General features: G+C 45.3%; 1 protein-coding gene and 1 long non-coding RNA gene across 3 annotated transcripts; one reads left to right on the top strand and one right to left on the bottom strand.

The window, feature by feature from the left end:
• The first annotated feature begins 1,720 nt into the window (after nucleotides 1-1,720).
• Nucleotides 1,721-8,539, top strand: LOC309519317. 2 transcript variants are annotated; one of them, XR_014213790.1, is made up of 4 exons: nucleotides 1,721-2,475; nucleotides 4,625-4,808; nucleotides 7,287-7,510; nucleotides 8,304-8,539. It is a non-coding gene; the product is annotated as an uncharacterized lncRNA (long non-coding RNA). The 2 variants fall into 2 exon arrangements; XR_014213791.1 differs by having other exon boundaries at nucleotides 8,029-8,539.
• Nucleotides 8,540-9,751: 1,212 nt separating this feature from the next.
• On the bottom strand, nucleotides 9,752-24,499 carry RRN3 (RRN3 homolog, RNA polymerase I transcription factor). The gene is made up of 18 exons (XM_082200097.1): nucleotides 24,303-24,499; nucleotides 23,167-23,269; nucleotides 22,710-22,766; nucleotides 20,994-21,083; nucleotides 20,770-20,899; nucleotides 20,583-20,639; nucleotides 19,780-19,843; nucleotides 18,808-18,877; nucleotides 18,117-18,215; nucleotides 17,352-17,432; nucleotides 15,982-16,099; nucleotides 15,217-15,347; nucleotides 14,615-14,745; nucleotides 12,636-12,820; nucleotides 11,896-12,004; nucleotides 11,345-11,497; nucleotides 10,320-10,407; nucleotides 9,752-10,153 (listed from the first exon to the last, which is right to left on the bottom strand). The coding sequence occupies exons 2-18, from the start codon at nucleotides 23,257-23,259 to the stop codon at nucleotides 10,010-10,012; spliced, it is 1,800 nt and encodes a 599-aa protein (XP_082056223.1). The 5' UTR covers nucleotides 23,260-23,269; nucleotides 24,303-24,499; the 3' UTR covers nucleotides 9,752-10,009.
• Between the last annotated feature and the right edge of the window lie 1,268 nt (nucleotides 24,500-25,767).

Here is a 25,767-nt window from a genome sequence, read left to right as displayed (position 1 = left end):
ACAAAACAAAAGCACACAGAACATCATGAGAACGACAATGAGTCCAGAAAAGAATTTATAGCAGCTAGGCACAACATAGCTTATCAAAATTGTTATAGTGACACAGGATCTGACGCACCTCGATTTGCTAGTGCGTGCAAATGAATCGCCTCTGCAGCCTGCCCCTTAAGCATCCTTTGCAAGGAGGCCTTTTCAACAGGACAATTTTTTTGTCACTGGTCAACTCCTTACTGACCTTTCTTGCTTTCTTATGGCAGTTGCAATCTTTATATCTGCTGTACACCGCTAAAAGCTATGCCCCTCCCATTTCTTGCTTTTGTGGTTTGTTTGTTTTGTTTTGTTTTTTGAACAAGTGCCTGTGCTCTTCAGCCCGTGGACTCACCCCCTGCCCCAGAGCAAGAGGAATAGCTGGCAAGCAGTAAGTGTAGCCTTATGAGGCTTTGCCCTCGGGTGGGAAAAATATTGCACCCGGGAAAGGGAAATGGGAGTCAACAGACACTCAAGGAATAGTTCCGGAGAAAAAGCTTTATTTCTACCATCCATGAACTGGTAGAAGGAGCGAGTGTGATAGTTCACAAACAAGCACGAGTTCACAGTCATTTGCACAGAGTATATATTCCCCTTCTAGTTCTCTCCCCTTTCCCCTCCTCTTCCAGAGTCCTGCCTCGAGTTCCCCTGAGCATGTACAGAAAGCTCCTGTCTTGGGACTATTGGACTCTTGGCACCCTTCCCAGGAAAAAGTGAATGAGAGTGGTTCAGCATGTCCAAGATGTTGCAACTGAATGAGATAAAAGGCAGTTCTCAGGCCTGCTCTGACAGAGTCTATTCATTAGCTTTCTGAAGCTCTCTCGTACTGATAAAAGAATAACATTTTGCCTTGCAACAGCAGCGCAAATGAGCAGATGCTTAGCTGCTGAGAAAATGATTTTGAAAAGCTTTGAGAAGCTTTGAGCCTGCTTTAGGAGGGGTGACTTCGGGCCTAGGTGGGGTCACCTGTCCTCACCTCCTTCATTAGCAGCTACTTACAAGTGTTCCTTGGAACTGGCTGTCTATCTCACTGGGCAGCTGGGAGGTTAGGGAACTGTTTGCCCTAAACTTTGGGGGGGGGGGGACTCTGAAGAGGCGGAGGAACTTAAAGCAAGCCACTGTCGCCATGCTGGAGACAAAACAAAACAAAAAGCCCAGTTAAGTTAGCCCTTTCTGGTAGGGCTGCCAACTCACCAAAAACAACTCACAAAAAGAGCAGGAGGAGGAGGAGGAACACCAAGCACACCTGGAAGCGCTTTGCTCTGATGCCACCGATCATCTCACCTGCAGACAGCAGCACCAAGACATAAGGACACCTAGACATGGCAAGTGCTGAGGTGGCCACACATACCTGAGAAAGCCAGCAGCTCCAAAAGAAGCGATTTGGGGCTTATTCCAAGAGAGACCACCATTTTTAAGCAAAACCTTTGATTCCGAAATGTGTTGCCATACAGCCGGGTTTCCCCGGACTCCCCCCCCCCCCCAATTTGCAATATTTCCCCCTGGATGCCATTTGCAACGTCAGAATCCCATATATGTCTGGGGAAACCTGGACATTTGGCAGCACTCGTTTTCTGAAATGGGGGGAGAAAATGCAAGTTAAGAAATAGGAGAATCTTAAGGCAGAAATGAAAGAACACCAACTTGCATAAAATTGTTCTACTGGTCCTTTGCCTTCTTTCATCACACAAAATATTGTTGGGTGTATTTTCAGCAGCTGCAAGGTTCCACAAATTCTTATGCCACAATTCAAGACAACAAATCATTCTTCCATTTTTTTGTGTGTGCAATACAAAGTCTGGCAGCTGCTAGAAACTAAGTTAGCAGTGCCTTCAAAAAGAATTGTTTTAGACTCTAAAATTTAGAGTATCCTCTCATATATGGCCTCCAGGAATTGTCCTTCATCTTCAGGAAACTCCTGCAGCCAATCCTGGAGATTTGACAAGCTGCTGCTGCTGCTGTCTCACCCTGTTGCCTGAGTCTTTAAGGAAAGGCCACAGCCACAAGCGGGTGTTGCTTGCCCCAGCTGTGGACCAGGGCAGTGGCGGAGGCAGCCCAGGTTCCTTAAAGTGGTTGCATGGGAATCGAGAAGTCTGGAGCAGGAAGGTGCAGGAGATGCAAAGCGGGCAAGGCTTAGTCAGTAAAGAGCGGGAAAAACCATGACAACCAGTCCTGGGTCAATGTTGCAAAATGGAACTAGGAGACTAGAATGTGGGTTGAGACTCTCTTAAGAGCAATGGGAAGAGGGAGCTGGGCTTTGTTTTATGGCTCGGGATGGATTCATTCACTCCCCCAATAAATCTATTTTCCTAGTAGCTTCCCTTACAAACAAAGGGGAATCCTCTAAGCTACCGGAAAGAAGTTTTGCCTGAAATCTTAGAAATCATCTGCCAGTCGGTGGGGACAGTACTGAACTAGATGGAGCAATGGTCTTTGTTTTGGTATAAGGTAAATTCCTCTGTTCTTCCTACCAGGGGGCTAGTTTTTAGTTTAACGCATGGGTAGGCAAACTAAGGCCCGGGGGCCGGATCCGGCCCAATCGCCTTCTAAATCTGGCCCTCGGCATGTTTTTACATGAGTAAAATGTGTGCTTTTATTTAAAAGGCATCTCTGGGTTATTTGTGGGGCATAGGAATTTGTTCATTTCCCCCCCCAAAAAAATATAGTCTGGCCCGCCATGAGGCCTCAGGAACAGTGGACCGGCCCCCTGCTGAAAAAGTTTGCTGACCCCTGGTTTAACGGCACAATTGTGGACCAGGCAGGCTGAGTGATAGTGTTCTGAAGGTGCAAGTTGCTTTTCAATCCGGCTCCTCTTCATGCTAATTTTTCACCTGTGTTTAGTTACAGAGGTCTGACTCAAGTGTTTATCTGATTTTTCCAAATCTGCACCCTGAAGTCTCCCAATGTTCACCAACTGTTTAAAAGTGTGTGTTGTTTTTAAAAATGCATGCTTGCTTTTCAAGTGGCTTTTATTGGTCTTGTTATGGTTAATATTACTCATGTTTGTGGTTCTTTGTTCTACAGAGGCAGTCTTGGGAGTTGGAGTTGGAGCAGCCCCCTAACAACTCTCAGCTCCCAGAATTCTTTGAGGCAGCCATGACTTTTAGGTTTAATGGTGTGAATGTAGCCCGGCTCTAGGACTTTGGCATTGCTTTGTTGCCAAACAGTTTAGCCAGCATACACCGTATTTTTCGTCCTATAGGGCGCACCGGCCCATAGGACGCACCTCGGTTTTTTGGGGGGGAAATGAATAAAAAATATATATTCCCCCCAGCCGCGGCTGCCGCCCCAAGCCTTACGTACACCTGCCCGAAGCATGGGGCGCCCTGTGCTTCGGGCTGCAGGCTGCTGCCCCAAGCCTCGCGCGCCCGGCGGGACCTCCCGCCGGGCGCGCAAGGCTTGTGGACACCCGCCCGAAGCACGGGGCGCCCTCCGGAGGGCTCCCCGTACTTTGGGCGGCAGGCTGCCGCCCCAAGCCTCGCGCGCCCAGCGGGACCTCCCGCTGGGCACGCAAGGCTTGCGCACACCCGGAGGGCGCCCCCGTGCTTCGGGCTGCTGCCCGCAAGCCTTGTGAGCCCGCGGGAGCCTTGTGAGCCCGCGGATAGCTTCCTGAAGCTTGGAGAGCGAGAGGGGTCGGTGTGCACCGATGCCTCTCGCTCTCCAGGCTTCAGCGAAAGCCTGCATTCGCCCCAAAGGACGCACACACATTTCCCCTTCATTTTTGGAGGGGAAAAAGTGCGTCCTATGGGGCGAAAAATACGGTAATTGGTGGTTGAACCAATTCTTTTTCCTACTTTAAGTTAGAGGATTTTTATTAAATTTTCTGTTTTACAATTTAAAATACTCATTTAAATATCCTTGAAATATCAGTAGCTTCCCATCTTCTCTTTCCATGGTTCATTTTGCATATCATAAATCCCTGTGTATTTTACAAAATCTAAACCATTCAGTATTCCATTATTATTACATCCATCAAAACTGATTTACATGGTTGAATTTATCTCAATGCTGCCAAAGTTTTCTAGTATACACAATTCCCCCCCCACACACACACATTCAGTAAACGTTTTCCAATCTTCTCTAAACATATGTTCTTCTTCTTCTCTTATTCTATATGTTAAATCTGCAAGCAGTGCATATTCTGTCAACAAGTCCTTCTTTAGTTGGGACCTCACTCATTTTCCATTTTTGGGCTAACAAAACATGGGCCGCAGTAATGGCATACATAAATAACATTTTTTGAGTCAATTTTAAGAGGATGGATAGATGTAGCACATCAGTAGCTGAGATGGAAAACAATGATTCTTTGAAGCTTCACACAGTTCAGGGCCTCCACTCTCACCTGTTAGCTGAGATTCTGTGGCAGGGGCCTCCAACAATTCCAAATATTTACTCTTCCTTTACAGGAAAGGTAGCCAGTGTGGACCCATCCAAAGGTTGTTGGACTACCATTCCCATCATGCTTCTGGGGTTGATGGGAGTTATAGTCCAGCTTGGGGACCAGGTTGGTGATTTAAGTTCTGCAACAAGTGGTTCTCAAAGTGTTTTAGCTAATTAAATTTTTCTATTCTGCTTTTCCAACATCGAATGTTGCAAGGTGCCACTGCCTGATTTTTGCTGAACCCCACCCCGTTCCACACCCAAGGCATTTGTGGATCCCTTGGTGTAACTCTCAGACTTTGGAAGGTTGGCATCACTGAATCACGTCAGGTACCCGCTAGAAACAGGTGGTTGGCTCCGGTACAAATGTAGAAAGAAGGAAGCCAACACAGGAAATGCAGGTAAAAACGTCACATTTAATTGCAAGTTATTTCAGTATGAAGTGTCCTGTCTTGGCCTAGCTGCAGGGAGGGAAGATTTAACAAGGATTTAATCAGAAATGGCGTCAAGAGGGTGGGTAGTTGAGAAAACCCGCCGCCACTCTTCCCAGGGGCTAAAAGGTGAATTGAAGGGGTGAAATGGGGCCTGTAATCCTAACCAACATTTAGATAAGTAACTCATCATGTAGAAATTAGAATTTGGGGATTTCCTTAGCCAGAGTTGGCAACCCTAGTTGGTTGGCAGAGAAAATAGCCTGGCTCACGTGAAATGGGTTTATTATGTAGGTTGAAAGTAGTTTTGTGTTTCGGAGCTCAGACCCCCCCACTTCTGCCTTGTACTCAGTTTCTTGGGCAAGTTACAGTGGTACCTCGGGTTACATACACTTCAGGTATGTATACACTTCAGGTATGACTCCGCTAACCCAGAAATATTACCTCAATTTAAGAACTTTGCTTCAGGATGAGAATGGAAATCGTGCTCCGGCGGCGCAGCGGCAGCAGGAGACCCCATTATCTAAAGTGGTGCTTCAGGTTAAGAACAGTTTCAGGTTAAGAACGGACCTCCAGAACGAATTACGTTCTAAGCCCGAGGTACCACTGTACTTGTATTCTAGCCTCACCAGTTTCACCTTGTATGAAATGGGTGTTTTGTGTCTGCCTTAGTCCCCCATCCTTGGCAGCCATTTTGTGATGGTGAAGTTTGGTTTACATGCCATTACAAATTTCCGAGAACGCTTTCAAGTGACACTGTGTTGTGTGCTCCAGGGCAAAGTGGGAGATTAAAATTTCAGCTCCCTACCACATTTGGGACATTGCTGCTGTCTGGACCCAATGCCAGGTATGCATCAGTTTAAGAGAGGGCCTGACTAACCAGCCCTGAGCAGAGAGGGCTCTTAAGTTTTTCAACTGCAGCATAATGGAAACAGCAGGCTCAGTAAAAATAAACAAATTACCCATTTCCCACAAGACTTACGGAAGAGGGGCAGTGTGTTATATCCATTCTGGTTGTGAAAGACTCTCCTCCCTGAAAGAGAGGGGAGGGGTTGTGGTTGGGGCCCGAGCTCTGGCTAGCAGGGGGCGTGGCCCCCTGCCTCCAGCTCACCTGGCTGGCGCTCACGCCCCCCCCCCCGGTGGCCACCCAATCAGGTGCCACGGAGGGGGCGTGTCCAGCAGCCTTTTGCTGCAGCGCCAGCCTTCCATGGCCTCATTCTTCCTTCGCCTCCTCGCGAGCCATCGCCTATGCCTTCAATTTTTAGGGGTATTCCGTTAAAGGAATCTGGGGGTCGTGTATTCCTTCCGATGCCTGCTTGGCGGGAGGCCATGTCACGACCCTCAGTGACATCAGGGGGTGAGCCTATAGTTGGATTAGCATCAACAGGCTCCACCTACTGGTGAATAACCCATTTGTTTTGATCCAATGCCTAAGCCAATACCTTTTCATTGCTGTAACTAATAAAGTTGTGGCCTTTTCCAGCCCATTAACCTTACATCACGTGTCCCTGTGTCTTCATTTCACTTCGCTGGGGTCGGGTCCTCGAACCACAAGAAAGAGATTTTCTTCCTCAGCAGATAGCATAGAAATTTACGGTAAGTTGCTGTTGGTTGGAAGAGGGATGGAATGGCTATGGAAAAATCCTGCTCAGTGCTTTCCATCAAGCCTGCTTGCTCACTTGTATGGAACTCCTGATCGCTTGTGGCGACCAGGCTAGCTAGCTCTTCACCACAAAGCTTCCTGGCCCTTTTGGAATGTCGATGCAGATCTTCGCTTGGCTTGTGAGTCTTTCAAAGCCAGTTTGAAACGTTGGTTTAGGGCTGAGCAACCGTTAAAAGAGCAACCCTATCCTGCACCTGGGATGCGGGTGGTGCTGTCGGTTAAACTACAGAGCCTAGGGCTTGCTGATCAGAAGGTTGGCGGTTCAAATCCCTGCGACGGGATGAGCTCTCATTGCTCGGTCCCTGCTCCTGCCAACATAGCACTTCAAAAGCACATCAAAGTGCAAGTAGATAAATAGGTACTGCTCCGGCGGGAAGGTAAACGGCATTTCCGTGTGCTGCTCTGGTTCGCCAGAAGCGGCTTAGTCATGCTGGCCACATGACCCGGAAGCTGTACGCCAGCTCCCTCGGCCAATAAAGCGAGATGAGAGTCACAACCCCAGAGTCGGCCACGACTCGACCTAATGGTCAGGGGTCCCTTTACCTTTAAAAGCATGTCTACTCAGAAGCAAGTTCTTTTGGCTACAGTGGGGCTTGCTCTCAGGCGAATGGGGTTCAGATTGTAGCCTTAAGAGATGAACGAGGGAGGGAAGAGCCACCTTTTGGTTTATAGTCTGGGTATCCTGACAGTTATTTACAATGAGGAATAGGGGCTATTCGCTCATTATTTTTCAATTAATTTTGCACATGTCCTTTGACAGCCATTGTTTCTGCCCCTTTCTTCAGCCTGCAGGTCACACTGATGATCCTTGCTCAGCCATGGCGTCATGGAGAGGCTATTGCCATAGTTTCTTCTTGAACACGCTCGTTTTTAATGGAGATGTTAGGGAGCGAGGGAGGTATTGGGAATATCGTCTGAGTCGTTGCCCAAGAAGTCAAGGTTCCTCTTTCTTAAAAGCTGGCCTGATTGCAGTGAAGATATTGTGAAGGAAAGAGCTGGCTATGCCGAGGTATGTAATTAGCTGACTGTTTGGGGCCCAGAAATGCATTTTGTAGAGCAGAGGTGAGGAGAATCTCTAGCCTTCCAAATGTTGATGGACTACAACTCCCATCATCCTTTGCTGCCTGGGAGGCTGGTGGGAGCTGGGAATCCAGCAACACAACACCTGGTGTGAAACTATTAAGTTTGGGGAAACACAATGTGACTTAAATACATTCTTAATAATAATAATAATAATAATAATAATAATAATAATAATTTATTTATACCCCGCCCATCTGGCTGGGTTTCCCCAGCCACTCTGGGCGGCTTCCAAAAGAATATTAAAATACTATGATACATCAAACATTAAAAGCTTCCCTAAGCAGGGCTGCCTTCAGATGTCTTCTAAAAGTCTGGTAGTTGTTGCTCTCTTTGACATCTGGTGGGAGGGCGTTCCACATGGAGGGCGCCACTACCGAGAAGGCCCTCTGCCTGGTTCCTTCCTGAGATTCTTCATACTCTCACCCTGAACTCCATTGTCTCCAGGATTGTGATGTGACCCCAACATGGGGCTGCCAGGCACTGTGGAGCAGACTTCACCGCTGCCTCTCCCTACCAGCTCTTGGCTCTTGCTGCTCAGCAAACAGCCCTTCTCTTGCATTGATATTTGGGGCAGCAGCCAGCTGTACTCATAGGAAGAGCATGGAAATCAGCAGAAGCAGGAACAAAAGCCTCCCGACTTGGTCGTCTGTCCCCCCCCCCCCCCACTGATGTTCAGAAAAAAGAACTTGGGCAACCTCTGAGTGCAACTCTCTTCCTAGGTACGGAAGTGCTGGAGAATAGCGATGCTGTCCAATCCTAACCAGTAGATGACCAGGGACCAGGAGCTGGAGTTCGGGAGAAGAGAGGAAGCAGCTCTCCTGTGTGAACTAACGCAAGAGGCAGCTGCTGTTGCTGTTTGCGGGATCTGCAGTCCCAGGAGGTGTGACTTTATCATGTACATGACTATCTTCCTGCTTAAAACTGTGTAAGTTTAATAAATGGATTAAGAACTGAAGTGGTGGGGCATAGCAATTAACAATCATTTTGGGTTTGGGAGCCTGAAGGAGGGCTGTAGAGAGGAGGAGGCTGCTGGGACCAAAAAGCCCAGCATTAGGAAGGTCTGCCATAGGTATCGTGGGATGAGCATTTTCATCCTTGTCATCTCTACCTACATTCTGCATTTTTTAAAGAAAAAATCCCAGTTAAACTATATAGTAAACCTGCAACATAAGCTCCCTTTACATACACAGTTGCAATTGGATGTGGTTGGTTTTGTTTAGGGGGGCGGGTGTAAATAAATAAATAAATAAATAAATAAATAAATGGGAGAGTGGAGGAAATCCACCATTCCTGGCTCAGCATTTATTCTCTTCTCTCCCCCCCCCCCAGCGGGTTTTCTTGTTTACCAGGCTCTGGAAAGGTTGTAGGAGGACTCTGGGAAGCTCCCATAACCTTCATGCCTCCTTTCCCGAGGTGGATAAGCAGCCCTCCACCTTGCGGGCTCCAGGGATTCCAGACTTTGCACACAGGCCCCTGGACCTGAACCCATAAGTAAGTTGGAGGGGTTTGGGGGTCCAGTGTGCTATGTGCATGCCTTTGTTCAGAACTTTTGCATCCGGCTATCCTTACACATGAAACACACACCTAGCACAATATGGAATCCAGATCCAGCCTGTCAACGAAACTTGTAAATGGAACCATGCATGGTTGCTATACTCCATGGTGAACTTAAAACTTTGGGCGGTGCTAGTTTTCTAGAGAGAAAGGTGCCGGGACTCTCCACGAATGCCTCCCGTGTTCTCTTTTAATGGTAATGGTGCCCACCTGAGAGGTGCCAGAACTGAGTTCTGGCAAGTTCCAGCTGGCAGGGAAAGCTCTGACTTTGGGAATTGAGGATTATCTGCACATGCAAACAAAAAGTACATAAGTGTAAACTTCTTTGGCTCTTAATTGGAAAGGGCTAGAGTAGTAGCCTTGCATACAGAAGGCTGCAGGATCAACACTCAGCATCTGTAGGTTGGGAATCCTAGAAAACTGTTACCACTCAGTGTAGGCAAGACTGAGCTAGGTGGTCTGACTCAGTATAAAAAAAAGCATCAGTTTTCCTATTATATTTTCCACGCTTTGGCAAACCCTGCTTAGTTCCAAAACTTGGAATGGAGCTCTTTGCTGCTGGGGCAGGACATAGTCAAAAGCTTGGCTGGGCATCCAAGAACTAGCAACACACTTCTCTGATTCATAGTCTTTAATATATTTAATACACTAGATGAGCCATTGCAAAGCAAAAGGAAATTGTTAAATTCATACAGCTTACAAAATGAAGTGAACACACCCCAGTTGAAAGTATCCACATGTTTGTTTCAGTTTTGCTTTCAGTATTGTTCCAAGAAATCGGTTTAGGAACTGTGCAAATAAACAAAAGGGTCTCTATCAGAACGATTGCCCCGACGACTTTGTATATGCTCTTGGAAGGTCACAGCAGCATCTATAGTGATGGAACTGGCAGTGACCCTAGGCAGTTTTCTGAACTCTGAAGTGTAGAGTCAAAGGAGCCTGATGTCAATCCACCAATGCCATCATTTTGAGGAGTTTCGCCTTTCAGAAAGTCATCTTCCTCTTCACCTTTGCTCTGCACACACACACAAAAGGAAATGGAAGTACTTTTCACTTAATTTGTTTTTTTGCTATCTAGACTGAGGATTTTGTACCAGACCAAAAAACACGGGAACAAAAATGTACTCCAAGGGAAGGCATCATGTCAGAACTAAAGGCTGTGTTTGAATAAAATTGCTCACCTCATTAATGGAGTCTGTAGCCTCTATGAGGTCTTCAGAACACTCCTCTTCCCAAAACTGATATAATGGGTTGATTATGTTCTTTGATCTGCAAAAGGCATGATATAAAGAGAGTAGAAGAAAGCAGATGCATGTGCTGATCACAAGGCAATTCCGGTGCCATCCAGATTCCCCTACAGTGGAAGAGGCTAACCTTCAATGGGTTAGTTTCCCCCACTGCAAGAGGGCAAAGTCAGTTTAATGGCCATTCTATACAGTACAAAGTCTTCTCCCAATTGCCTAACTCTGAGGCCAGGTGGCCATGCCAATGCTTTCTAGACTTATCCTCCCCTCTGCCTTAAAAGGACATGGAAATGTTAATAATGAAACCATCCTACATGCCAATAGCAAACTCAGTTTGAGCAGCCAAAACAACACTTTGTATGAACAAGAGGGGAGCCATCAACAAGCTCAGAGGTTTCAAAAGTAAAAAATGGAACACGCATCAAGAGGAAATGAGAACCCCACAAACAGTGCAATTGGTACTGAGCAAGGACTCTCCCCACCAATCCTATGCTGGTGCTACACCACCAAAGTACAGTGGTACCTCGGGTTACATACGCTTCAGGTTACAGACTCTGCTAACCCAGAAATAGTGCTTCAGGTTAAGAACTTTGCTTCAGGATGAGAAGAGAAATCGTGCTCCGGCGGCGCGGAAGCAGCAGGAGGCCCCATTAGCTAAAGTGGTGCTTCAGGTTAAGAACAGTTTCAGGTTAAGTAAGGACCTCCGGAACGAATTAAGTACTTAACCCGAGGTACCACTGTATCCAGCTGGACACAGCTGCACAAGATTGACATGACACAGTTCCTCCCCACCCAGATCGCCACAACACTACTGCATCAAGAACTTGTAATGGGAAATGAAAAGCAAAATACAGCCTGTAAACCTGAGCTGAACACAGTAAGGAGTGCTTTGCTTGGAAGTGCCGAGGAGGCTCTTTCCATAGTAAGTAAAAGAAGGTTCGCTGATGTCTGGAATTAGATACCTTTTGAGAATATAAGGGTCAAACGGGAAATAGCTGTCAAGGGGGTTTGTGCAAGTCTCAACAGAGTCACCCCCACAGCTGCTTCTTACAACTGGCAAAACCTGCCGCCTGTTCCTCTCGATGATGGTGTCGCAGAATGCGATTTGGTATTTCCTGGAAGAGAGCAAAAATGGCTGGCTGAAGTTTCGCTTTTAAGAAGAGAGATGCAGCCACATAAACAAGCGCACCAAAAACAGCTAAGCCCCTTTCTATTGGCTCAGGTGGGACCCAATCACATCTGGCTTCTCCTCTCCCAGTACTGGCACTCCCACAATGAGTGACTAAAATTGCATACATTGGGAGCACCCTGGGGGGCAGCAGGGCTTGCACAGCTGAGATGCTGGGCAGGGGGTTGAATTTAATGTCACAATTCGGCCTTCCAGCCTACAAGCATTGTCCAAACAAGCAGAGCACACATCTGCAAGGGCCTATTATATATATTTTGACATCTATATTTCTGTATTCAATTAACAATATTCAATAGAGCTTTTTTTTTTTTTTAAGACGCTTACCTGGTAATGGCAGCAAAAAAATTCACAATGGAAGGCAAGCAGACCTTCAGGGGGTTCAGCTGACACATCACAATGCGTTCAAGGTTTAAGCTCTGCAGGAAGGCCAAACCTTCAAAACAAAACGAGCAAAGAACATTTAGCGCTTAGGAAAGCGAAAACTGTTTAGGCAATATGCATTTTTCACAATGCCCATGAGGCTCGGTGCCGCTTTGAATGCTACAGGGGAAAAACGTTTGTTTCTAAAAGCTGCACACATGCAACAAGAAGGCACGGTAATTCCTGGCAGATAAAACATACAGCGTGAATGCTACTAAATGCTTTAGATGCATTGAATAGAAATGTCTAAAATGGACTCCAACAGAGATGGTCTTATCTGGTGGGTCAAAGGAAAGTTAGGAACACAGAAAGCTGTCATGCCAAGGCAGACCACTACTCAGTGTTCTCCACAGATGGCCAGTAGCTCTCCAGGGTTTCAGCCCTACTGGAGATGCTCTACCATTGAGCTATGGCCCTCCTAATTCAACTGAATTAACTCCAGTTCAAAAGAGGAATCTCCTAAATGCTCTTCCACCTATATTTGTTCTGCTCTGTAAACTTATTCATGGCTCCCCAACGGAGAACTGCAAAGATGTGCCCAAGTACTAATGAGAACAGTCCCCACGCACCTGCTTCTCGCTGTGAGCCATTCAGCTATTAAACTGCCAAATTCTGCCTGAGCTGTGTTTTCCCCATATACACACCTTTCTTTAGGTTTCCGTCCACTATTTGCTTGTGACGAAAGATGATCACGTAGAACGCAGCCTGGCAGGCAGCATAAAAGGGCCCGTGAAGAGTGATGTCGCAAAAGGCTTTCGCCCCTGTGCCCTGGTTGTCGATGTACACGTGCAGCCAGTTGACCAGCAAGTCCAGGCAGGTTTTCACTGTACTGCAATGGGACCAAAGGAAAAAAGCCTAATTGAGGGCAGCTGTCCTGCATTTCACAAGTGGGTCAGTAGCTACCATTTGGGACAAGGTGCAACGAGGCAACTACATTCTTGTTAGCAGTTCAGGCTTGGTCACAAAGCCAAAAATGCATCTGGGCATGCCAAAAGCATTCCATCTATTTGCAAAACAAAACCAGTATTTGGAAATCGGCTGAAAGGACTCCAGCTACAGAGCAGAGCAATAAGGGAATTGAAGCAAACAGAAAGGGTGAATGGCAGTAGCTGGAGTCCAGGTGAAGACTGAAGGCTTAAGGTGTATACAATGATGCACCTGAAGTGAGGAAAGCAGATAAGTAAATACAGTCATACCTCATGTTACGTTTGCTTCATGTTACGTTCTTTCAGGATACGTCCTGCGGCGACCCGGAAGTACCGGAAAGGGTTACTTCCGGGTTTCGCCACTAGCGCATGCGCAGACACGCAAAGTGACATCACAGGCATGCGCAGAAGTGGCAAATAGCAACCCACGGGTGCGCAGATGCACCGCTGCGGGTTGCACTCTTTTCATGTTGCGAACGGACTTCCAGAACGGATCCCGTTTGCAACCAGAGGTACCACTGTACTAGAACACTGCTGTTGTAAGATTCAGAGCAACCAGATGGAAGTACAGTGGTACCTTGGGTTACATACGCTTCAGGTTACAACTCCGCTAACCCAGAAATAGTGCTTCAGGTTAAAAACTTTGCTTCAGGATAAGAACAGAAATCGTGTTCTGGTGGCGCGGTGGCAGCAGGAGGCCCCATTAGCTAAAGTGGTGCTTCAGGTTAAGAACAGTTTCAGGTTAAGTACGGCCCTCCTGAACGAATTAAGTACTTAACCCGAGGTACCACTGTACTTCTTTCACACAGTGCATCATTAAAGGAGTTGGATCCTATAAGATGGTAGTGATGGACGGCTTTAAAAGAGGATTCCGCATAGTCAAGGAGAAGGCTGTCCAATTTCTACAAGCCATGCTCTCCTTCCACTGCCACAGCCAATAGGCCTCTGAAGACCAGCTCCTGGGAATCGCAAGTGGGGAGTGTGCTGCCGTGCTCAGGTCCCGCCTGGGGGCTTCCCACAGGTTGAGCAAAGCAAGAACAGGATGCTGAACTAGATGGCTTTTGGCCTGATGCAGGAGGGCTTCTCATGTTTTTGCACAGACAAGTCAGAGCAAGGGCTGACTTGAAGAAAGGCTTAAGACAAAATTCCTTGTGTGGTTCTGGACATCAAAGTTGACCACCAAACGCCGGAAAAGAAGCTTGGTTATGGGGACCACTCTACCTATAATGCTATTCAAGACTTAGCTCAGGGGTAGGTAATCTGTGGCTCTTGGGATGTTCTGGGACACTTGCATCTCCCACCCTTTGCATTCTACTGCCCCAGGCAGCTGCCTGCATGGCAGAATGGGACACCAAAAATAGGAAACACTTAGTAGTCCAGGATAAGCTAGTCCTTGGGAAAGATATGTAAACTCAGTATTAAAGCAACTGCTTTGCATGCAGAAGATCCCAGATTCAAACCCTGGCATCTCCAGCTCAGGCTGGGAATGTTCCCCACCCAAAACCCCGGAGAGCTGCTGCCAGTCAGAGTTAGACAATACTGAGCAAAATGGGCCATTGGTCGGACAGCGTAAGGCAGCTTCCTATGACAGCTGAGTCTCCATCGCATGAGCTCCTTCACTGCACTCCTCAATTCCACATATCTAGCCTTGCACAGCAGATCAGTAACTACAAAAAGGAAGCTGGTAGGCTACTTACACAACCGGAACAAACTTTGCCCGTGCCAAAAAGCTGCCGGTGTAGTTGGCAGCAGCCTGCCTGATCACAGCCGGAGTATTTGGATTACGAAGCATTTTCCAAAGATGCTCCACAAAGGCTTCTGCAATTCCCTGTAAGACAGAGTCACATGTGGCAAGACATCAAATGCCGTGGAAACTAAATCCATGGACACTATTTGCAGGCATCAGTTACTTCTGGGAGTAGGGGGTGAGGAACATGTAGCCCTCCAGATTGGCTCCAACTCCCATCAGTCCCAGCCAGCATGTCCAATGATCAGGGATGAGGGGAGATGTAAGTCCAGTAACACCTGAAAGTCCACCCTGACTTCAGGAAGATACCCAGCAAACAGGAACCTTTTTGGCAGTGAAAGCAATCAACATGCCTGCATATGTTGGAAGTAGCGTCCTTACTCAGATCTTGCTCACCAAGACAACTGCGGATGCTTTTAGCTCTGACCCCCAAGGCCTAGGCCACAGTTCCTTGCAGCCCCCCCCCCCCGCACATTTAGGGGGTCTGGGATGGCTCCCCATATCAATAAATAGGAGCAAAGCAGAGCAAGAGAGGCAATTAACTGTACGCACCAGTTTGAAGCTAGAGAGGTAGAACATGATGTACTGAACGTGACATGAGCCATGGGTCGGCAAAATGAGCTTATCAAACACTGTCACCAGATCCCGATACAAATCCTTGGTGTTGCCAATATCAAGCTTCCCTGAGAACAAAAAAACATTTCTGTTACCGCAGCATCGTACCAAGAAACAGCATGCCGAATTTTTATGTTTACAGTAATGTTTTTTAAATCAAAATTTTATTGGCCAACCAAATACAGGTTATAGCAAGAAACAAACAAAAGAAAAGCAAGCAATTTTAGCAAGCAAGCAGTGGCAGTAAATATAAACATATGTAATAAACACATGTAATATACAAAAACATATATATCAGGTCGCAAAGCTGGTTTCATGGGTTTTCCCGAGTTGGGAAGGTTTCACAGCACACACAGCTGTATTGAACATAACAGGCTTAGCCAGATTAGACAGCAGGTGTTTGATTTTGTCAATGTCACTAAGAGTGGCAATCGACTCTAAAAAAATATTTAAATATTTTGACTAAAAAGGCACTGATAAAACTCCACATGGCTAATCTCATCTGGCATAACTTTCTCCTGCCCTTAATACAAACATCTACACAAAGGCCTGTCTTGCTTCCTTTTACCCACTTTAAGCCTGCAGCATGATATTCGGGAATCTCCTGCTAGGTTGTCCCACAGATTATTTCTATCATCTCTGCTGCCTCCTCACTATCTATCTCAAAGAAATAATTCAAGCACATTGTGCAGGGGTAATTACCGTTCACATGGCAGATATCTTTAACGTATGAAAACAAGACAATCATCAGGATGTCTAGGCGTTCTGCAACTGGGTGAGCCATCACCTCATTCTTCTCCGGGTTTTCTCCATCTTCATCCTATTAGAATAAAAGTACTGAATAAAGAGTACTGAACTATGGTAAACTCTGGAAAATCACCATTGTGGAGAAGCTTATGTATCAAATGTACATCATCATCATCATCAACATTAAGGGGGAAGTAAGACAGGATGCCTTCTGTTCAGAAGGGAGGTTTATTTTTCTTGCTAATGAGAATAATTCAGGCAAATGCAGAGCCATTATTGTGTCTTCATCTAAATTATACACAAAGTAGTGAGAATTTCAGAAAACACCAAAAAACAGATGTTATATATATTAACTTCAGCAAGGATATTCTTTGCTAAACCATGGAAGCAAAGCCAGGTTCTGAGAAAGCAAAAATTAATTAGAAATATATGGGAAAAGCTAGAATTTATAAAGTTAACAAGGATGGTAAGGTAAAGGTAAAGGTACCCCTGCCCGAACGGGCCAGTCTTGACAGACTCTGGGGTTTGTGCGCCCATCTCACATCTATAGGCCGGGGGCCAGCGCTGTCCGGAGACACTTCCGGGTCACGTGGCCAGCGTGACAAAGCTGCATCTGGCGAGCCAGCGCAGCACACGGAACGCCGTTTACCTTCCCGCTGGTAAGCGGTACCTATTTATCTACTTGCACCCGGAGGTGCTTTCGAACTGCTAGGTTGGCAGGCGCTGGGACCGAGCAGCGGGAGCGCACCCCGCCGCGGGGATTCGAACCGCCGACCTTACGATCGGCAAGCCCTAGGCGCTGAGGCTTTTACCCACAGCGCCACCCGCGTCCCTAACAAGGATGGTACACCCATATAAAATTGTGAGAAAACTGGTAAATGGAATCCAACAATCAAATACACACACACAGGGCACAGAGCTCTATGTATGAAATAGGTATAACATTCAGGGTCATATTGTTTCCTGCTATAAAGGAAATATTAGCAAATATTCAACCTATATTTTTGAAAGTGCTACAAAAAATAATTGTGATGTCAAAGGTTTCGTTATCGAGATATTGTAGGAATACTGAAAGGCTTATATAATAGGATGTGTTGCATTAAATAACATTCTTACTAATATTTGTATTATCATGTATTATTTGTATTATCAAGAACATGGATTCCCCCAAAGAATCCTGAGATCCATAGTTTGCTAAGGGTGCTGGGAACTGTAGCTCAGTGAGGGGGTAAACTACAGTTCCCAGGATTCTTTGAGGGGAAACTATGTGCTTTGCATTTATGGCTCGGATGTGACCTGTCGCACTGCTCAATAAGCACACTTGCCATGTCAAAGAGTCCTTCTTCAGCAACCCCTTCGCTCTCATCCTCTTCAGCAGCTTCAATCTCTTTTCTCGGAGCGCTCACCTGTGGTAAGGAGTAAGGATACTGAACATTTCTAAAGGCGTTTGGTACGCATGCAAATGAAGGTGCACAACAATTCTTAAAACTTAGATATCCCACCCACAGCTGAAAAGGTAACGGGTTTGATTGAAATATTACCCAATGTCACATTTATATCCTGCCTTAATTGCAAGGAGCTCAAGACACCGCACTTAGGGGAGAATGCTCCATTGTGCGAGCAGAAATCCTCACGCTGATGAAACTTTCAAAGAATCATAGACTTCTAGAGTTGGAAGGGACCCTGAGGGTCATCTAGTCCAAGCCCCTGCGATGCAGGGATCTCAAGTGCATGCAGAGCTTTGGACACAACCCTTATAATTTACTTTCCCACCCAGGAATGGGTTAAAAGCAGGCTATCCATTGAAGCCAGTCTAATAAAACCATCTATACAACCATCTCTTTTGTTCACTTTTTATTATAAACACTGACCTGGAGATGGTATGGACCAGGCATAGGCAAACTCAGCCTTCTAGATGTTTTGGGACTACAACTCCCATGATCCCTAGCAGGACCAGTGGTCAGGGATGATGGGAATTGTAGTCCCAAAACATCTGAGGGCCGAGTTTGCCTATGCCTTCCTTTTCTAACATGTAATACAAAATAAAGGTGAAAGAATTAAGCCTTTTACGAACCACACTCTATACTTACATCGATCTTTAATACCCTTTCAATAACCAGCTCCAGAATGTCATGCCTCAGAGTTGGGATATATCCGCTGATTCGTAGCATGTTATGCACGTAGCATTGCTGCAATGGAATTCCCCCACAAAAATGATAAATTAAAAAACATACACAAAACGTTCTTCTTGTATAGAAAACCATTTGAGTACTAAGGCTAACGAGCCTCTTCAATTTGTAGTTTAAACCCACCGCAGACTGGATTTTCTCAAGGTGGGCCTTTGTTTTTCAGTTTCATACTGCTTGAGCTTCAGCAACATAGGTTTGGGTCAGGGATTTTTTTTATGGTGTAAGGCACCACACAACAGAAGGGACCACAGCTCAATCATAAAGCTCGTGTTTTGCATGAAAGAGGTTCCAGGTTCAATCCCTGCCAATATCCTCAGTTAAAAGGAAATCAGGCAAAGGGAGATAGGAAAACAAAACAGCCAAAGCAGAAAATCCCTGGTGAGATGGAAAGACGAAGAAGGCATTAACACTTGAAGGAATAGAAAAAGCTTCTACATGCTGACAGTTCTCTATGCTTATCCTGTATCTGGACCATCAAGATCTGTGGATGCTCAACTTCTGCCACTTTTATTTCAATAGGGTCATTAACAATAGCACTGACGCAAGACACACAAAGGAAAATCCCATTTTAAACTGAAGGCTGATTACTTACCAGGGTTCTTTCTGATTTGTTAACGAAGGGAAATTTGTCAACGAGCACCGGCATGAGAAACTGCGGTGTCCTGCAATGCAAGTGTAAAGAAGCTTCAAAATAAGTTTGAACATGGGACAGCCCATTAAACAATCTCAGCAAATGAAACATTTCAGGAGCTGAATGATGAAAGTCATATAAAAAAAGAGGCACAGGCATTGATTCACAATACTGTTTTCCACCCAAGTTTGAGACAGATTTCTTAACATAAATAAGGGACTGCTTAAGAAAAGTATACAGTAATGCTATAAATAAGATTACTGGGCTATCTTGCACATATTATCTCTCGGTGGAGCAATTACAATTTAATCAATTTATTACATAAATTATTGATTTCATTTATTGACTGATTTTAATTGGTCACATCTAGTTTATCAGGAAAAATAAAAAACAGGCCCCAACAGCACAGTGTACACATGCAAAGTCTTTAGTCTTTTAAAAGACTCATTGGAAACTCAAGGTCTGTCATCAGGGAAGAATAATCACACATGCGGTTAATCAAGAGTAATTTATTCCCTACCAAGATAGTTCACTCACAATCATACTCCACCTAAAATCATGCACTGAAATGGGGGGGGATACACTTTATACATTAAGCAATTTAATTGAAAATACAAATTATTATGATAATTCAGTAGCACCCTAAACACAGGATTAAGGCTTCTCTTTCTTACAAGCTTTCACACGTCATACCGTAACCGATTACAACAGTAATACAGAGGAACCAATCTAGGGGAAAACATAATTTGAGGGCTGCTAAATGTATTTATACCAATTAATACTACTGACCTATTTTGAACTACAGAATATCAATTTAGGTAGCTTTGTCACTTGAAGCTAATATGCAAGATGTGTGATTGTGTTTCAGCTAGCAGGTAGAAAAGGCTATGAATTAACTTAGGGGATGTACCAAATCAATCATTATGTACTTACAAAGGGACGTATTTTGCAATTGTTTGCAGTGCTCTATGGCAAGTGTCAAAGCCTTCAGTAACATCTGCAAGAATTGAACATCATCAAACATGTATGTTAATCCAGAATTTTTTCTTATATATTCATGTTAGATTTTATGGGAGCACTTCCTCAATCACTTAAGGTAGACAGATTTGGTGCTATTATATTGTTTAAACTTTATGTCTAATATATGGGAGTGGCAGGGCTGGGCGATAACTGGTTTTCATCATTGTGATATATCACCTGCTACACATCACAATATACTGATATATCAAGATGTCTGAAATAAAAATGGAGCTATGTAGAGGCATTGGCTGGCTTCACAATTTTCCCCACATTGTGATTTTTGCATAGCACACATACAGTGCACATCATGATTTGCAATATATCGTCAGGTCAAAAATTATGAAACTGAAATCATGATATGGACTTCAAACCGGTTTTGGACAATATATTGATATATCACCCAGCCCTAGTGAGTGGCAACAGCTGCTAGCTTAGATAGCTTTTAAAACAAATTAGGTGAATTCAGGGAAGGTAAGTCTATCAGTAGCTCCTGCTGTATGCAACCTCCAAGTTTCATTCAATGGAAAGCCACAAATATCAGAGAGAACTAGATTTCACCCTTAACCTTAACCCTAGAAGCACCAGTGTAGTGAAATGAAAATAATACGGAATGCAGGAAGCTGCCTTATACTGAGTCAGCTTACACTGACTGGCAGCAGCTCCCCCAAGATTTTGTGTTAACATAACTGACCATTATACATGAAATGGCTACTCACTTTCATCATCATCTGAATCCGAAATGTCCACATCGTTCTCTTGTATGGTTATTCGAGCTAGGCGGAAACAGCATTATTCTATTATTATACACTTCACGTGAGAATCTGATTGCCAAACTTAAGTTCGAAATGAAAATGGCAACCTGGTCAACAATACAAGGCAGAAGAATAGAAAACCAAAACTCACGCGGTACAAAGTGCGAGACAATCATTGCAAGACATGGCCTAAGGTAGATTGTCTGTGCCGACACCAAGTTGCTCAGGAAAGCCAAATACTCTTCCACCACAGCCTGGCTCCTTTTCAGCCACTGCACCCTCTGCAAAGTCACACATACAATTAAGTTCGAATGCACGTTGCACAGACTGAATCAAGACCAAGTACAGCAAACATTAGAAATGGCATACTCTTACCAGTAAGATGCTGACTAGTTGTTCAAACTCCTTGGTCAAGAGTGTAACGGAAGACCGAAACTCACCCAGCCAGTTTATAATCTGGTCATCCTGCAAACAGAACCAATTTCTCTTTAATAGCCTGAATTTAAAAGGTGTGTAAAAAAAACAACACCTATTAGTAACGGAGGTATTTTTTAAAAAACTGGGTTAATCCGACAGAAGGGCTATTAGGCTTCCACATATCACTCATTACTGGGAGTGTGATGCCACCCTCTGGTGTGATGAGCAACCAGTCTTCCTCTCTAGTCTGAAGCTGGAGAGTGTGCAGGGTTCATCTATGCAGTTGTGTAGTGATCCTAACCCTTCCCCAGCTCTAAGGCTGGAAGGAAGGCCGGGAACTCTGTAGCAGTTGTGTGGCTAAGGTGTCCAGGGCACCTCCGGATGACCCCTGCTCCCACCCACCTCTCCCATGGGAAAGGCAATTGAAAAGTGGGCTAGGATGGCAGCTGCCAGACAGAGGCACTCCCAGGCAGATCTTCCTGCAAAACAGGTAGAATGGAATGGGGTGCTTCTTTGGCTGTTGTTGGGCAGTGGCCAGGCCAGGAGGAAAGGGGCGGCAAGAGGGCCAGAAAAAAACCCTGCTGGGAACCCATGAAAGCAGTTGTGGAGATAAAGGATAGGGCCTACTGGACAGCAGCTCCTTAATTACAGAACCCCATCCCTCCATATGCTGTCAATTGTGATGATTTTGAAGTACATTCAAGTCTCTTTTCCAGAGCTTTTATTAACTCGTTAGTGATTTTTCGTCATTTAATGACTTCCGATGGATCATGAGGTTTCGGCTGCTGTTTTGTTACTGGTTCTGGTATACATAATACATTTTATACTGAAAAACTGAGTGAACTTTTTTTTTTTGTAGATACATAGTTGACCTTAGAATTACTTAAAAGTTAAATTTCTGTTCATATGAATGATTTGGCAAAGGAGGCAGGGAAGCCAGACACAACAACACTGCCTTCACATCAGTCAAAAAACAAACATATTGCTGGTGGTCCCTAAATTGGATTTGGAACTGAGCTCTTAAAAAATTGTTTCCCCCCAAAATGGGAAATAGCTGAGTTCTTTTGAACCCAACTGTGTGCATATTTCAGACCCTGTTGTGCCTCCAGTAATATCACTGGAAGCACAACAAGGCCTGATCCCTCTCTCAGTGAGCCCCCAGCAACCCCATTCCTTATCTTTGTTGCTGCTCTGCCAATGGAAGCATAGATGGTCTTTTTTGCCCCTTCCCTCTTTGACACCAGACACAAAAATTCAAGGAGCTTTGGGTAACATCCGGAGCCAGCAGCACTGAGCAAACCACATTACCTAGCATTCTTTGTGTCTGACATGCAGCGTGCCAGGCATTAAAAGGATGGTGCACTATCCCCCTCCATTCCTCTAGTGTCAGAACAATCACAAGTGTAAAGGTGGGAGTAAGCTAGGGACAGAGGGAAGCCATAAGTTCCTATGTAGCTTAGATTTTATCAAAGCTTCTGGGCTTGTAAGACTTCCTTGAAATCAAGTGTAACATTACACGCCTGTATTCTAAGCTGTGGTCAGATCTGTTACTGATTATCCTAGTTATAATCATAAATGGTACACAAAACTGCAACAATTCATTCTCGTTCATTTTTTTCTTACATTTAAGAAGTCATGCAGAGCACTGAAATACTTGGATGAAAAAATCCTTACTTTTAAGTCTGGATCTAACAGCTGATGCTTCAACAAATCAAATTCGGTTGTCTCACCCTTCAAAACAAAAACATGAATTAAGTTGTACCCTAACAAATCATGCAGCCTTGCATCAAAGCTTATTCGCTCCCTACTGAAAATAAATAGAGAGACACATTGGGTGTATTACTGATTCAAAGCATAAAAGCAATTAATAGAGGTTCTCTTCTCTCTCTTTTTGCAACATATGTTAATAACTTTACTGTAGCTCCTCAAAACCTTTTTTTCAGATTTAGTGACTATATCTTGTTTTCCTTGCACTTCTTTCTGTGAAAATAACTAAGATACTGCCAGAGACAGTGGGAGTATACAGCTAAAAGATAATCTCTTAAGGCCAAACTTGCATTTTTCATTTTTAAAAAAAGCACCCTTCAAGACAGTCAGAAAATACAAAAAATGAGACAGATTACCATACTACCTTTTGGTATTTTAGAAGGATGTCTGTCAATGTCCCACCAAATCTCACTGTTTTCCTTGGTGGAGATTTTAGAAACTCATCTGCAGCCAACATGTCAGCAGTCCTAGGCAGAATAAAACATATGAATGAACACAGTAAACCAATGCTTGAAAGTGTGTGTGAGAAACCAGCAAGGAATAAATACTTGTGTGCGCGTGTGTGTTAAACTCCATACAAGCAAGGGTTCTGAACACAATTCCAATGTTGAATTACAATTTTAATTTATTCCTTATGTTGATATCCCACTTTACCTCCAAAGAGAATTAATGTGGCATTGATTGATTGCATTTATATTAAACCATTCCTCCAAGAATCTCAAGGTGGTGATGTGCATGACCCTCCCCTGTTTACAGCTAAAGAGTGTCAGAATAGGTCCAGGGTCAGTGAAGACCTGCCACTGCCGTCGCAACCTAGCGTACCTCACAGTGCTGTTGCGAGGAGATAAAAAGTAGGTTCGGTAAAAGGATGGTAAAAAAAGCCACACGCCAAGTCTTATGAGGAACCAATGAGGGAATTGGGTATGTTTAACCTGGTAAAGAGGAGACTGAGGGTAGATATGATAGCCATCTTCAAATACAGTATCTAAAGGACTGTCACATGGAAGATGGAGCAAGCTTGTTTTCTCCTGCTCTGGAGGGCAGGATTCAAGTTACAAGAAAGCAGATTCTGACCAAACATCAGGAAGAACTTTATGATAGCGAGAGCCGTTTGACAGCGGAACAGACTCCCTTAGAAGAAGGTGGACTCTCCTTCCTTGGAGGGTCTTAAGCAGATGTTGGATGGTTACCTGTCAGGGATGCTTTAGTTGAGATTCTTGCATTGCGAGGGGTTGGAATAGATGACCCTCGGGCTCCCTTCCAACAATTCCATGATTCTTCGTAGATTCCGAGGATTTCCACTAGGACATCCCTCCCCACGCCCCTAAATCTGCCCTAGGGGATCCCACCTAAAAGAAGATTTAGGGGGCAGCAGAAATCCTTGTGCTGACAGGACACGCTGGTGGAATACGATTTGGAGCAGCTTGTTGGAAACGCAGGAGACCATGCAGTCAATGTGCTTCCCCCCAGCGCACCTCCCTCCCACCCTGGCAGCCTCACCTGCGCTTCTCCGAGGCCTGACTCAGGGCCTCCGTCTGCCGCCCAGCCCGCGGGGCCGTCGTTTTTCCTTTCCCCACGAAGCCGCCGCTTCTTCCCTTTCCATCCTCCTCGTGCGCGCAGCCCAAGAGACGCGAGTCTTCCCCACGCAGCACAGCCAGCGCAGAAGTCTCCCTCGGACGTCCCCGGAAGTGAAACAAGAGGTGATTTCCGGGTCGGCGAGGGGCGGGCCTTCCGCAGTTTAAAGGGCCACCCGCACGACCGAAGGCGCATCAGCACTTCTGGCTCTGCGTCCCGGAGCGGCTGGAAAGAGGCTCCGTCGAATGTGTAGGCGCCGCGGTATCTGGTAATACGGTAATGCGGAGCCTGTGGTGGTTTGGACCGGCGGACTAAGAGCGGGGTTCGAATCCCCCGCCGGGTGACGTTTGAACTGCTTCACAGGGTTGTTGTTGTTGTGTGAGGATTCAAATGGGAGAGGGGGCAAAATTCTCGACTAAATCGCAGGAACATGTTCTGGTTCCCCCCCCCCCCAAAAAACAAAAAAACACTCTGGTTTATACGCGTGGAGTTCTGTCGATATGTATGTGATAAAAATCATTTTTAAAGAATTAATAAAAGTACTTTTTTATTTTGAAAAAACGGAGGTGGAGGGAGAAGCGTTGTTCGCTACCTTGAGCTCTTTGGCGGGGGAGAGGGGGGGGAAAGGTGGGATGTGAATGGAATGATTTGTTTGTTCCGTACAATGGATATAGCGCTTTCTATAAAAAAACTCAAAACAGTTTACAAAAGATAAAACGGTAAGATCAAGAAAGGTTCGCAAGCCTACTTTAAAACCTACAAGTTTTTTTTTTTAAAAAAAGTTACATCAGATTAAAACGACCTTCCTAAGCATCTGAGTAGGCTTGTCTAAGCAGGAATGCTTTTAGCAAGCACTGAAAAAGAGTACACTGAAGCTGCCTCCTTGATCTCAATAGGCCGGGAGTTCCAAAGTCTAGTCGCTGCCACACTAGATCAGTGTTTTTCAACCTTTTTTGGGCAAAGGCACACTTGTTTCATGAAAAAAATCACGAGGCACACCACCACTGTGTGCGGAGAGGGAGATGTCAGAGCCCCGCTGCTCTCTATGGGGAATCGGATGAGAGCGGACCACCTGTCCGCTCTCATCCGATCCCATCCGATCTGATCCCCACCCAGGATGATGGAAAATAGGGTGGACACAGTCCGGCGCCCACCTAGTGGGCGAAAATTTGACTTTTTAAAAAATCTTTTGAATTTTTCAATTTTTCCCACGGCACACCAGGCAACATCTCACGGCACACTAGTGTGCCACGGAACAGTGGTTGAAAAACACTGCACTAGATGATCAAGTTCTTGCAAATGAGGGACAGGTATTATGCAGCGCCTGTAATAGTGCCAGTTCCGCCAATCGGCATGGGGTAAGGCGATCTCGTAGGGATGAAATAATGAA

Source organism: Podarcis vaucheri (assembly GCF_965113315.1).
Source record: "Podarcis vaucheri genome assembly, chromosome: 14".
Lineage (NCBI taxonomy): Eukaryota > Metazoa > Chordata > Lepidosauria > Squamata > Lacertidae > Podarcis > Podarcis vaucheri.
This window is presented reverse-complemented; position numbering and strand designations above follow the sequence as displayed.